At 46.7% G+C, this 14878-nt stretch overlaps 1 protein-coding gene across 1 annotated transcript in view; it reads right to left on the bottom strand.

The window, feature by feature from the left end:
- Nucleotides 1-14878, bottom strand: part of itga11a (integrin, alpha 11a) — a 104178-nt gene that overhangs the window by 59044 nt on the left and 30256 nt on the right. The window contains exons 9-12 of the mRNA XM_080214474.1: nucleotides 9590-9734; nucleotides 6090-6238; nucleotides 5181-5321; nucleotides 3411-3614 (exon numbers count right to left, since the gene is read on the bottom strand). Coding sequence (XP_080070600.1) covers nucleotides 3411-3614; nucleotides 5181-5321; nucleotides 6090-6238; nucleotides 9590-9734 — 639 coding nt within the window. The remainder of the gene's footprint in view (nucleotides 1-3410; nucleotides 3615-5180; nucleotides 5322-6089; nucleotides 6239-9589; nucleotides 9735-14878) is intronic.

Genomic DNA, 14878 nt, shown 5'->3' with positions numbered 1-14878 from the left:
ATGATAAAAGGTAGACCAATTAGGAGTATAGAAATGCAGAGGGACCTGGGAGTGCAGGTTCACAAGTCTCTGAAGGTGTCAACACAGGTGGAGAAGGTTGCAAAGAAAGCTTATGGAATGCTAGCCTTTATAGGAAGAGGTATAGAGTATAAGAGCTGTCGTCTAATGCTTCAGTTGTACAGAACATTGGTTAGACCGCATTTGGAGTACTGCGTCCAGTTCTGGTCACCTTATTACCGGAAGGACGTGGAAACCCTGGAGAGAGTGCAGAGGAGGTTTACCAGGATGCTGGCTGGTATGGAAGGACTGGGCTATGAGGAAAGATTGGGAAAACTGGGGGTCTTTTCCTTAGAAAGACGGAGGTTAAGGGGGGATCTGGTAGGGGTGTATAAAATAATGAAACACTATTCTCCCCTGAATCTGGCTACAGTAGGGGTACCATTCGCATACACATGGGGCAAGGTAGGTGTAGGAAAATGCTTTAAAATGGTGGCGTGGGCTCATTGGGGCGAAGGGCCTGTTTCCCATGCTGGATTGTTCTTTGTTCTTTGAAGTGTAGTCACTGTTGCCATATAGGAATTGTGGCAACCAATTTTTTAAAATTATATATTCCTGGGACTTGGGTGTCGCTGGCTCAGCCAGCATTTATTACCCATCCCTAGTTGCCCAAGAGCAGTTGAGAGTCAACCACATTGCTGTGGTTCTGGAGTCACGTGTAGGCCAGATCAGGTAAGGATGGCAGATTTCCTTCCCTAAAGGACATTGGTGAACCAGATAGGTTTTTCCGACAATCGGCAATGGTGTCACGGTTATCAGGAGATTCTTCAATCCAGATGTTTTTTAATCAACTTCAAATTCCACCATCTGCCGTGGTGGGATTCGAACCCGGGCTCCCAGAACATTAGCTGAGTTTCTGGATTAATCGTCTCGTGATAATACCACTAAGCTGTCGCCTCCCCAGAAAGCTCCCACAAACAGTAATGAGGTAATGACTGTGTCATTTGTTGGTTTTTCTTCTGGGTGGTTTGAATTGAGGGATGGATATTGGTTTGGACGCTAGGGAGAATTTCCTTGCTGCAGAATTTGTTACATCTACTTGAGAGGCCAGATAGGTCTTTGCTTGCTGGTGCCCTTAGCGAAAGGTTAGGAACATCTAACTGACCTAGTTAGTGTATGCCACTGATTGGATTAAATGGGGAGATTTTTCAGTTGAGTTTCTGGAGAGAGGAGTGAGCTCTCTATTTCACAGGTGAAGGCCCAGACCCCCTGCTTTCTGTGACCTTGGGGTCTTCCCATCCTTAGAGAATATTCCGGAGCGTGTGTTTTTCTCAGGTTGGAGGCCGTGCAACTTCAGAGCCTGAGAGGCAATGAGATGCATTGCAGTGACACCACAGACATAGACCTCAGGCCTACCCCTGGACAGCAAGCCTCCACATAGCCCCCTGATTTTTACATTCGCGATCCCAGCACTGAGGTTGGACATACAACTCACTGGACGGACACATACAAAGAACGGTGAACCAAAGACTAGAGAAGAATAATGATGTGTTTGCACTGGAGGGGGGCGCAGAGGAGATTCACCAGGATGCTGCCTGGGATGGAACATTTAAATTATGAAGAGAGGTTGGGTAGGCGTGGGTTGTTTTCGTTGGAGCAGAGAAGACTTTGAGGCGACCTGATTGAGAGGTACGGGATTATGAGGGGCATGGACAGAATGGGTAAGAAGGAGCTGCTCCCCTGAGTTGAAGGGTCAATCACAAGTGGACACAAGGTGAGGGGCAGGAGGTTAAGGGGCGATGTGAGGAAAAACCTTTCTATCCAGAGGGTGGTGATGGTCTAAAATGCACTGTCTGGCGGGGTGGTAGAGGCCTCACATCCTTTAAAAAGTACCTGGATGAGCACTTGGCACGCCATAACATTCAGGGCTGTGGGCCAAATGCTGGTAAATGGGACTAGGTGGGAGGTCAGGTGTTTTTTTTTGTGTGTCAGTGAAGACGTGATGGGCTGAAGGGCCTCTTCTGCAGTCAATGATTCTAAGAGCTTTGCCTCGACATGTGGGTGAGTTGAAGAACGAACAGAATCAATTATTAGTTTCCAGTAAATTACTGTGAAATTTCTTCCATCTTAATCAGCTCCAGAAATCACATTGCAGCAAACTGTGGTTTAACACTGGGGTAGACAGTCATTACCTCAAAATGCATGTTCTGCATCTAATAGTGAGGACTTTCCTTGTGCTATATCAACTCTGGAATTCCCTCTGTAAACCTCTCCTCCCTCTCTTTCAAGATTCTGGTTAAAACCATTTTGACCGTGTATTTATTCAGCTGGTCCTAATGCCTCCTCTCTTAACTCATTGTCAAAATATTTTCGGATTATGTCCCTGATTGCACTTGATGTTGAAAGCTGAATTCATAGAATTATAGAATTCCCTATAGTGCAGAGGAGGCCATTTGGCTCATTGAGTCTGCACCAACTTTTACCCAAGCTTACCCCTGTAATTCCACATATTTACTCCGCTAATCCCCCTAGCCTACATATCCTGGGACACTAAGGGGCAATTCGGCATTGGCAATCAACCTATCCTGCATATCTTTGGCATACATGAATAGGATGTGAAAAGAGGATATGGTCCCCAGAAGGGAAGGGGGTTTTAATTCACATGGGCAGCATGGTCGGTGCAGGCTTGGAGGGCTGAATGGCCTGTTCCTGTGCTGTAATTTTCCTTGTTCTACATAGTCACTCTGGAATTGAACCTGGGATCCTGGAGCTGTGAGGCAGCAGTGCTAATTGCTGTGCCTCCATATAATTATTTAACATTACACATTCTCAGTATTTGAATGGGGTGGAAGATCTGTGGGTTTGGGGTATAAATCTGCCTTGGGAGGAAGCAGAATGTACAATAGCACACTAACTAATTAAAATGCCTGGAGGCACTGAAAGGAATAGTAGAACTGCAGAAATTCTGTGTATAAATATGGGGAATTGCCTTGTTCCCGTAATGTCATAATCAGATTCCTAAAATAAACTACAAGTCAAAGGTACCAATTATAATTTAATTTCACATTAATTATGTCATGCTTTCTCTCATTCTGCCTCTCACCTTCACTGTTTGTCCTTATTTTCCCAACTGTTTCCAGAGTAATTTAAACTAACCTATATTTTCTTCATTAAATTTCCCTGAAATAATCTTTGACGGGTCCCTTTCTTTCCTACTTTCCGTCTCGCTTAACTTGCCGGTGGGGAACTGTCCTCGTGATAAGCAGTAACTCGGCTGCAGAAATGTTCCCATCCTGTTCCAGTCCAGTCCCCGCCCTGTATTCCTGCCTAGGACGTGTCGAAACTGGGCCGATCACCCAAGGCAGGTCCCTGGGGATTGGAACTGGAGGAGGAGGAGGTACAGTGGGTCTTACCTGCTTGTAGTCCTTGAGGATGTTTTTGCCATGTCCATGGAACACATACACAGCTCCGTGATGATCATCCTCCAGCGGTGCTCCCACCACCACATCGTTGAAGGAATCGTAATTAAGGTCGCGGACAGCAGCGATTGCAGAACCGAACCGCGAGTTCTGGGATTTGTCAGTAATTTCCAGAAAATTACTGAAAATGAAAGCCCCCTGTAAAAACAAACCAATAGATTCTGAATGCTGATGTGGAATCTTGTACTCAAATTTGCATCTGACGTTACAATTATGCAAAAGCCCACAAAGATACAAGTAGTATATCCCACTGAGAGTTATGGCACTGCTCGACAATAAAACTGGAAGTGATGGAGTCACTCTGGAGAAGAGGGTCGTCACTCTCTGGATGTTACTGTAGATTGTTCTTGGGAGAATCCAATCGCGAGCAAGGCCTGCGTTATTGTCCATTCTTACTTGAGAAAAAGGGGCTGAGGTGCCTTCTTGATCCACAGTGGGCACAGTGGTTAGCACTGCTGCCTCACAGTGCCAGGGACCTGGGTTCGATTCCCGGCTTGGGTCTCTGTCTGTGTGGAGTCTGCACATTCTCCCCGTGTCTGTGTGGGTTTCCTCCGCGTGCTCCGGTTTCCTCCCACAGTCTGAAAGACGTGCTGGTTAGGTGCATTGACCCGAACAGGCACCGGAATGTGGCGACTAGGGGATTTTCACAGGAACTTCATTGCAGTGTTAATGTAAGCTTTACTTGTGACTAATGAATAAGCTTAAATTTACTTACTTGGTGTAGGTACACCTACAGTGCTGTTAGGGAGAGGGTTCCAGGGTTTGAAGGAACGGTGATGATAAAGTTCTAAGTCATGATAGGGGTTTGGTTTGAAGGGTTTCAGGACTGTGAATTATTGTTTTTCTCTCCTCAACCCCAAAGGCACTGACTCCTTACTGATCTATACTGTCAAGGATATTAACTGTCATCCAGCACCTGATCTGAATGCCTATCTCTCCATGTGTTATTTCAGATTTTGAATGGTAGACTATTTGGACACATAATCCAGCATGCCAAATGATTGGCCGCACAGGTTTTGTTCACAAGAGTTACTGCCAAATAATCACAATGGGAATCATAGAATCCCTACAGTGCAAAGGGAGACCATTCGGCCCATTGAATCTGCACCGACCACAATCCCATCCAACCCCTACCCCCTTAGCCCTACACATTTCTCTGCTAGTCCCCCTGACACTAAGTGGCAATTTACCATGGCCAATCAACCCAACCCACACATCTTTTGGAGTGGGGGAGGAAACCGGAGCACCCGGAGGAAACTCATGCAAACATGGGGAGAATGTGCAAACACCACACAGGCAGTGACCCACAGACAGTGGGTGGAATCGAACCCGGGTCCCTGGCTCTGTGAGGCAGCAGTGCTAACCACTGTGCCACCATGCCGCCCTAAGATTAACCGGTTTCCTCCTCTCATTCATTTCATTCCACCTGCACCTGACCAACCTGGGGCACAGAGAATGGTTATTGCATGTCCTAATTGGGTAGTGCAGTCAAACCCATGACCTACTGGCCTGTATGAGGCGTCCGTTCACTCAACTGCCTCTTTGGCCTCCGGCAACTGGTGAGTTCCAAAATGACACAGGCTGGGATTTCCCTAGAATGTGTCCCTGCTCCGTCTCTGTAACTGGAAGTGCTACAGAAAGGTAACAGAGGCAGCAGATCCTGGGAAAGTCCAGTCCTGACAAAGGGAGCATCCTAACAATTACCTTGTGGAGGGAGTAGATGTAGATTTTACCCTTCTCTCTACCCTCAATGAAATACATGGGAGCACCGACCAGTAGGACATCTGTCACCCCGTCAGCATCCACATCCACAGGAGAGATTTCACTTCCAAAGTATGACCCAATCTGAAATAAATGTGGCAGGAAAATGATTAATTGGCGATTTAAACTCTCTGTTTTTCAATGTCTTGCCAAAGTAAACATAACCATCAAGCTGCAGCCTCTGCGATATTGAACAGGGAAGCGTGTCAGGCGAAGCTTTGACCAGTAATGTAGCACACAGTCCAGCCTTTGGGCACAGTGACAATAGCAGGCAGATAATACACAAGACCAGGAAACTGGGAGGACCGAGATCAGAGACAGCGCAGAGTTGTTCTCACTTAATTAGTTCCATATTTGAACTGCCTTTAAGGCTGAGCTGTCAATGCGCTGAGTGGATTACACAGCAAGATTAGACACCAAGGGGAAATCAAATGGAGAAGGCAGCAAGTCTTAATCCCCTTGCAGAAAGACTGTTGCACAAAATTTCTTCTTTATGAAAAGTGGGAGAGAATTTTTTCCTGACATTCCATGATTCACAATAACACTTCCTGCCAATGCGTGCCAGGCAGATACAAGCCCGTATTTAAATTTAAGAAGGTTTCTCTCAACCCTCTCAGGGAGAGGTGACAGGTGTGTACAACAATCTGGGTATCCTCCACAGCAGGAGGGGCTTGTCTTCCGAGCTTTGATGAGCCCAATATAACTTGTCCTGTAACAATATAGACTGTACACAACACTTGCAACTGGGAATAGGCTTGCACGCATGTGATTCACATCTGCCCTACACATGCGTAGGAAAGCAGACACGGGGCGATTGCAATCCCAAAACACGGATTCAGCCACTTCACTCACCTGCTGTCCCTTCAGCGACTGCTGGATTGTGACACTTCCGTCATTCTTCATCGTGAATATAATCACTTTTCCGGTGTGATTGAATCTGGGAGCACCCGACACGTACCACCTTTTCCCTGATTTCGGCATCACTGAAGTTATGGTGTACCCTGAAAGATAAAACGCAGAATACTAGGAGCTCCTGGCTACTGAGTTTCCTTTCACTGTTACTGCCTCGGAGTTAGGGGGTAGTGAGGGGGTGGCGGTGGGAGGAAGAGGTGGGGTGGGTGCGGGGGTTCCAGGCCCCATTCTTGGAAGGCCCTGTGCACCATCTAGGCTGGCTCTCTAGCGCAGTAGTGAAGGGGGTGCTGCCCTTCGGTTGAGACTTTAGCCCAAGAGGTTGCCCACCCACTCCGGGGCGCGTAATCGGTCTCTATTCAAGGAGGGGACCACCCTAGAATCATAGAATCCCTCAGAAGGAGACCATTTAGCCCATTGAATCTGCACCAACTTTTACCCAGCCTTACCCTGTAACCTCACATATTTACCCCACTTATATATCTTGGGACACCAAGGGGCAATTTAGCATGGCCAATCAATCTAACCCCTCAGCATTTATCTTCCGGCAAACAGCGAAGAAAGGTGGCCTGTGCGATCGTTGCCTCATTGCTATGTGTGGGATCTTACTGTGCATCGCTTGGTTTCACACAGAACCAGGCTCACGTGTTTCAAATTAAGACGATGAAACTTATGCTTTCAATAAAGATGCTCCAAATTGGCCACGGCGCTGAAGCGTTGGAACATCGTTTCTCCATTAGACACTTGACAACGTTCTGCGAACACAGAATGCTTTGATAGAAGCAAAATGATTCTCGAGGGAAAGGAACCACATTTAGCAGTCATTGCTGAGCCATGAGGTCAGATCTGAAGCTTCTTGGTGTCTGTTCCTCATCACAGAATCATAGAAACCCAACAGTGCAGAAGGAGGCCATTCGGCCCACCGAGTCTGCTCTGACCACAATCCCACCCCAGGCCCTATCCCCATAACTCCACGTACTTACCCTGCTAATCCCCCTGCCGCTAAGTGACAATTTAACATGGCCAATCAACCTAATCCACACAGCTTTGGAGTGTGGGAGGAAACCAGAGCACCCGGAGGAAACCCACGCAGACACGGGAAGAATGTGCAGACTCCAACAGACAGTGATCCAAACCGGGAATCGAACCCAGGTCCTCGGTGCTGGTTAAGCAGTGTTACTCACTTTCAGGTCTGCGACATCCGTAAAGAATGGAGATTACAGCAATGAAACTGATCTTCAGACAACAAATGAGATGCAACAGTGGAAGACAGGAGGATAAAAGACAATGCATTCTTCCTGCCGGTGGGATGTTCCGGTTCAGCCAATGATGTCCCATCCTCCCTACATCCCTGTGCCAGCTCCCACGCCGGGTTCCCGAGTGGCAGAGAGGGTGAGAGCAGTGGAAAAGGCCATTGACGTCGGCGGGACTGGAAGATGCCATTCCTGGCCAATGGCTGGACGCCTCTGTTGCTACAAATCACACTGCAGCGTGTGGAGGGGGCGTTGGGGGGCCGGGGGGTGGGGTGGGCGGTTGAAGATCGCACCCAGCAACAAAGTCCAGATAAGGACAAGAAAAAGCTAGATTGTGTCTGTGCAATATTAACTTGTGCTCTCTCAACGGATGCATTCCCAATCATGGACTGGCTACATTGCAGAATGAGGCCATTTGACTCATTGGTCGGAATTTTACCGTCCACGGGAATCGGAGCGGGTGAGGGGGTGCAGCGTGGGAAGATCGGTTGACCTCGGGCAGGTTTTTACAGTTTTGGAATGAGTAAAATCCCGCCCATTGTGTCTGTGCTGTCTCTCCGCACCCCTTACCTCAAATGGCACAATGATTATTTTGGTTTTTGATTCCACCAATGGCAGGGTGGTCAGAGAAGCGGATTTGGACCTTTCCCATTCGCGTAGCAGACAATTCTAATGGATAAACTTTTTCACTATCACTTTCCATTCCTTCTACCAAGGTAAGGAAATCAATCAAATCCATATCCCTACATTCCCCCGTATGGAATTATAATGGATTAGGCAGTTTCTCATTCCCTCCCAGTACGTTTTCTGATGCTGGAACAATGAACATGGCTGGTGTTCTCCAGCTGTTCGTTGCTGGCAGATTCTTGGTCTTGCCGGCAGTGTACCCCCCACTGTTCATTTCCCAGCGGCTTTTGTGGCTTCAGTGGAAAATCCCACTGACATCAGCAGGACCAGAAGATCCCGCTGCTAATGAACGGCGCGCTGCCTCTCACTGCTGACAAGCCCACTGACGGGAGCTAGAGAATTCCAACCCACGTTCCATTCTTTATGCATGTCGCAGACCTGAAAGTGAGCAATACTGCTTAACCTGCACCAAAGACCCGGGTTCGATTCCCAGTTTGGGTCCCTGTCTGTGTGGAGTCTGCATGTTCTCCCCATGTCTGTGTGAGTTTCCTCCGGGTGCTCCAGTTTCCTCCCACATCCAAAGCTGTGTGGATCAGGTTGATTGATCATATTAAATTGCCACTGTGAAATGCTATGGAATGTCCTGAGGTTGTGAACGGCACTATATAAATGCAAGTTTTTCTGTCTTCATGAGAGAAAGATCCAAGTTAATCTTCATTGTTACACAGTTCACCAATATGACACCAAAGCAGGATTGTGGACAGAACTTACTTACCTTTTGATTAAGTGTCAACTCAAACGGGAAAAGAGAAGTGTAGCCCACTGGCTCCACTAGCAACTATTCCTGCCATTTTTTTGACACTTAGTCAAACGAACTAAAGGGGGCAGGTCCCACAATGTTATTACGGGGGTGTTGCTGGGGTGCTGCCTGGTTATGAACCTCTCCCCCTGGAGGCTGTGCTTACGTGCTGGCTCCCTGGCTGGTTCCGTTCAACAAGTGCCCATTTGTCAAGAACTGTTGTGTACCTCGCTGATGTGACACTACACCGGCAGAGAGTGGAGCATCTACACGGATGGGTCGTAGCAGGGAGGCCGGCTACGTGCCTCTTAATGGACGCTAATGGAGTACGCAGCCTTTCATAGCGGAAACTCTGTTATATCACTGGGGGCAATTGGGCAGGGAAACCCCACTGGCTTGAAAGCAGTTTTGGGGTTCCCACCTCCATGCTTTGCTTGCCCGCTGGAAATGGAACAGAAAATCCCCCCCCACCCACTCCCCGTGACTCTGCAGTTTAAATGGCACTATTGCATGACCTGATTACAAGATGCAGAGACTTCTCTGACCCCTAACTTTACAAGGGTGATGTTGCCCCTTTATACGAGAATTCCTCCACAGGCAGTGACAGAGATGATTAGTGACATACGCTGCTCCAATAGCAGTATTTTTGCAACACTAATTATGGTTATTTTGCACACAATACATCAGAAAGTCATAATGAGCTTCACAGCATCAGTTACATCTTGCAAATTAGTGACAATTGTACAGCCAATGGCTGCACTTACCAAGGTAGGCTCCATGATTCTTCAGTTCCTCTGGGAATTCCTTCCTGTAGGCATCCTTGGGAGGGATCACCCGGCCGTGACTGGTTTGTTTTAAGACGGCACCTGTCCAATCATAGGCTCCCACAGCGCCAAGTAGTATCCCATCCTGCACATGGAAGGTGGAAATAACAGATCATAACACAGCAACAACTTGCATTTATGTAGCCCCTTACAAAACCTCCAGAAGTACTTGACAGGGCCGTTACTAAACACAATTTGACATCAAGGGGGTGGCACAGTGGTTAGCACTGCTGCCTCACAGTGCCAGGGACCCAGGTTTGATTCCTGCTGGGGTCACTGCCTGTGTGGAGTTTGTACATTCTCCCTGTGTCTGAGTGGGTTTCCTCCTGGTGCTCCAGTTTCCTCCCACAGTCCAAAGATATGCAGGTTAGGTAGATTGGCCTTGCTACATTGCTCCTCAGTGCCAGGGTGACTAGCTAGGTTAAATCACAAACTTGACCGAGTTTTTTAAAGAAGTGAGGAAGATTATTGATGAGGTTGGGCAGTGGATGTTGTCTACGTGGACTTCAGTAAGGGCTTTGATAAGGTCCCTCATGGCAGACTGGTGCAGAAAGTGAAGTTGCATGGGATCAGAGGTGAGCTAGCAAGGTAGATACAAAACTGGCTCAGTCAAAGAAGACAGAGGGTAGCAATGGAAGGGTGCATTTCTGAATGGAGGGCTGTGACAAATGACGTTCCTCAGGGATCGATGCTGGGACCTTTGCTGTTTGTAATATGTATAAATGATTTGGAGAAAAATGTAACTGGATTGATTAGTAAGTTTGCGGACAACACAAAGATTTGCGGATGGCAATAAGGACCATCAGAGGATACAACAGGATATAGATCGGTTGGAGACTTGGGTGGAGAGATGGCAGATGGAGATTAATCCAGACAAATGTGAGGTAATGCATTTTGGAAGGTCTAATACAAATAGGAAATATACAGTAAATGGCAGAACCCTTAAGAGTATTGATAGGCAAAGACATCTGGATGTACAGGTACACTAGTCACTGAAAGTGTCAATGCAGGTGGAGAAGGTAATCAAGAAGGCATATGGCATGCTTGCCTTCTTCAGTTGGGGCATTGAGTTTAAAAATTGGCAAATCATATTGCAGCTTTATAGAACCTTAGTTAGGCCGCAGTTGGAATATAGAGTTCAATTCTGGTCGCCACACTACCAGAAGGATGTGGAGGCTTTAGAGAGGGTACAGAAAAGAATTACCAGGATGTTGCCTGGTCTGGAGGGCATTAGCTATGAGGAGAGGTTGGAGAAACTTTATTTGTTCTCACTAGAACGACGGAGGTTGGGGGTTGACCTGATAGAAGTCTACAAGATTATGAGAGGCATGGACAGAGTGGATAATCAGAAGCTTTTTTCCAGGATGGAAGAGTCAGTCACTGGGTGGCATAGGTTTAAGGTGTGAGGAGCAAGGTTTAAAGGAGATGTACGAGGCAGATTTTTTTACACAGAGGGTGATGAGTGCCTGGAACTCGTTGCTGTGGGAGGTAGTGGAAGCAGATATGGTAGTGACTTTTAAGGGTTGGCTTGACAAATACACGAATCAGATGGGAATAGAGGGATATGGTCCCCAGAAGGATAAGTGTTTTAGTTCAGTTGGGCAGCATGGTCGGTGCAGGCTTTGAGGGCTGAAGGGCCTGTTCCTATGCTGTAATTTTCTTTGTTCTTGTTCTAAGTGCATGGGGATAGGGCCTGGATAGGATTGTGGTCAGTGCAGACTTGATGAGCTGAATGGCCTCCTTCTGCACTGTAGGATTCAATGATTAAACCTCATGAGCAGATACTTGGACAGATTGGTCGATAATTGAGGTTTTAAGGACCATTCTGAAGGAAGTGAGATTGGCAGAGAGGGATAGGAAGAGCAGAGGTCTCTGAAGACATCATCACTAATGGAGGAGTGATTAAAATCAGGCAATTATAAGAACCCAGAATGGGAGGGGAATGGTGACCTCGGAGAAGATCACAGGGACTGGGAGGATGGGGACCACGGAGGGATTCAACAACAAAAATGGAAGCATTGTCCATGGAGATGTGCAAGCATGGTTGAAAATATTGGAAAAGCCAAATCATTTCACTTTCTACCAGTGGATAGGAACCAACTTCTTTTTTATTTATTCGAAGGACTGTCACTGGGCTGGCCAGCATTTATTGCCCATCCCTAGTTGCCTGGGGGTAACTGAGAGTCAACCACATTTCTGTGGCTCTGGAGTCACATGTAGGCCAGACCAGGTAGGGACGGCAGATTTCCTTCCTTAGAGGACATTAGTGAACCGGATGGGTTTTTCCAACAATCGACAATGGTTTCATAAAATAATGGATAAAGCAAAATATTGCGGATGCTGGAATCCGAAACCAAAGGAGAAAATGCTGGAAGATCTCAGCCAGTCTGGCAGCACCTGTAAGGAGAGAAAAGAGGTGACGTTTCGAGCCCAGATGACCCTTTGTCAAAACTGTCATCTGGACTCGAAACATCAGCTCTTTTCTCTCCTTAGAGATCATGCCAGACTGGTTGAGATTTTCCAGCGTTTTCTCTTTTGGTTGACAATGGTTTCATGATCATCAATAGATTCTTAATTCCAGATACTTTTTATTGAATTCAAAGTCCACCATCTATCATGGGAGGATTCGAACCCAGGCCCCTGGAACATTAGCTGAGTTTCTGGATTAATAGTCTAGTGAAAAAACCACTAGACCATCGCCTCCCCCGACTGCAACAGAATGGCAAACCACCCAGGAACGTCTGAGTGATTGGCCTTCACAACACCAAGAAACTGACCAAAGGAATCACGTCCTTTCAAAGTCAAAATGCTGCAATGCAACTCCCCGAAGAAATAAAATTCAATTTCCCTTTCAAAAGCTACAGTTGCAAAATCAGGAAGAATTACTTGACTTTGCTGAATTTGTGCCAAGAATGCTATTAATTCAATATATCTTTTATTCTGTGTACTTTATTTCAGTTCTGGGGATCCATTCCACAGAGAGCTACATATATACACTTTTAAAAGTAGCAATGCTTATATTAAAAGTTAGAAGAATCTTGCTTGAATGAAAAGGATGATTTGCACGCGTGAGAGATGTGCCAAAGTGACATTTCTTTCTCCGCAATCTGAATTTCTAAGAAAAGAACTTCTGATGTAGTGGCCTGATTATAAAGATGCTTGTTTCCCTAGAATAAGTAAGTTGACCTCCCCAACAGGGTCTCACTGTCCTGGCGTTTGAACTCAGAGAAGGGGCCAAAAAGCATAGCCAAGTTGCCACGAGTCTTCAATAAATATGGCAAACATTTTAGCAAAATATTTATGATTGAATAAAGCAGAACATAATGAGTGTGAACTTGACTGGGACAAACAGAAACAAGATTTAGGATCCTGCTCGAGTGCTTTAAGGAACCTGGGATAAACCCACAGCTTATTTATTTATTTCAAATTGTTTGCGGGGCGACACAAGGAACAAGAAGTCACCTCGAACTTGGAACAGATTTTTAGTTTAATTTATTAGTGTGACAATTAGGCTTGCATTAACAGTGCAATGAAGTTAGTGTGAAAATCCCCCAGTCGCCACACTCTGATGCCTGTTCGGGTACACTGAAATTAGCATAGCCAATGCACCTAACCAGTGCGTCTTTCGGACTGTGGGAGGAAATTGGAGCACCCAGGAGGAAACCCATGCAGATCCAGCAAGAACGTACAGATTCCGCACAGACAGTGACCCAAGCTGAGAATCAAATCCTGGTCCCTGGCGCTGTGAGGGAGCAGTGCTAACCACTGTGCCACCGTTCTGCTCAAGAGGCTGTAAGGAAGTATTGAGGAGGGGCGAAAAATATATTTACAGAATATATGTTTGTAAACTGTGTCTGAATTCTGATTGTCCAAAAATTGGATCTGTTCAAAAACATTATATTTTTTAAAATTGTTCATTGGATGTGGTTGTTGCTAACTGGGCCAGCATTTATTGCCCATCTCTGAGGACAATTAAGAGTGAAGCACATTGTCGGGAATCTGGAGTCACATGTAGGTCAGGCAAGGTAAGGATCACAGAATCATAGAATCCTGACAGTTCAGAAGGAGGCCATTTGGCCCATCGAGTCTGCACCAACATCCATGGCGGCATGATAATACACTGGTTAGTATTGATGCCTCACAGTGCCGGTGACCTGGGTTCAATTCCAGCATTGGGTCACTGTCTGTATGGAGTTTGTGTGGCATTCTCCCCATGTCTACATGGGTTTCCTCCAGGTGCTCCAGTTTCCTCCCCACAGTCCAAAGATGTGCTGGTTAGGTCAATTGGCAATGGCTAAATTGACCCAAGTATTAGGGGGGTTAGCAGGGTAAGTGCGTGGGGTTACAGGAAGAGGGCCTGGATTCGATTGTGGTTGGTACAGACATGATGGGCCAAATGGCCTCCTTCTGCACTGTAATGATTCTAAAAGCATCTAATCCAGATCTCCCCATCCTCTGCCCTATCCCCTAACCTCACGCATTTACCATGGCCAATTCACCTAATTCATACATCTTTGGACACAAAGGGACAATTTAGCACAGCTAATCTTCCTAACCTGCACATCTATGCCCCAGGACGACTGACCTCCTTCCCTAAAGAACACTCACGAACCAGATGTGTTTTTACAACAATGGTTTCATAGTCATCTTTAAACTTCTAATTCCAGATTTTTATTGAATCCACATTTCACCATCTGCCGTGGTGGGATTTGAGCCCGGGTCCCCAAACCTGGGTCACTGGATTACTAGTTCAGCAATAATATCACTACACCACTGCCTCCCCGTGTACGCACCGTGCATGAATTTTGATTTAGTAAAACTTAGTGAATAATTAGCTAGGGGCTACATTGGTGTGATGCTGCACCTGACTAACTTTCCCCTTCGCTGCCCATGTGCCAGTCTATGCCCGCACTCCAAACGACCCCGGGCAACACCTGACCTGAACCATGTAGATTCTGAAGTGTCTGGCCCAGAATCCGGAAGGACCAGCCCTAAGGTTTGACAGGGTACCTTCATTCTGACCCACACTTTGCCCCGGGTTAGGGGAGGAAGAGGATGGTGCTACAGAGTTTTTGGCCACACAAGAAACTGGTGCAAATGCACAGCTGGTCAGTTAGTATCCGAAAGAGAGAGACTGAGCTTGGATGCCAAGGCACAATATATATCCTTCCCCACCAGGGAAGCTTAGGCCCCTCTGTCCACAGTCGAAGTGGCTCAGGAAGTCAAACC

Source organism: Carcharhinus amblyrhynchos, chromosome 28 (assembly GCF_965287045.1).
Source record: "Carcharhinus amblyrhynchos chromosome 28, sCarAmb.v2.hapA, whole genome shotgun sequence".
Classification (NCBI taxonomy): domain Eukaryota; kingdom Metazoa; phylum Chordata; class Chondrichthyes; order Carcharhiniformes; family Carcharhinidae; genus Carcharhinus; species Carcharhinus amblyrhynchos.
Note: the sequence above shows the minus strand (reverse complement) of the source record. Positions and strands in the feature narration are given on the sequence as shown.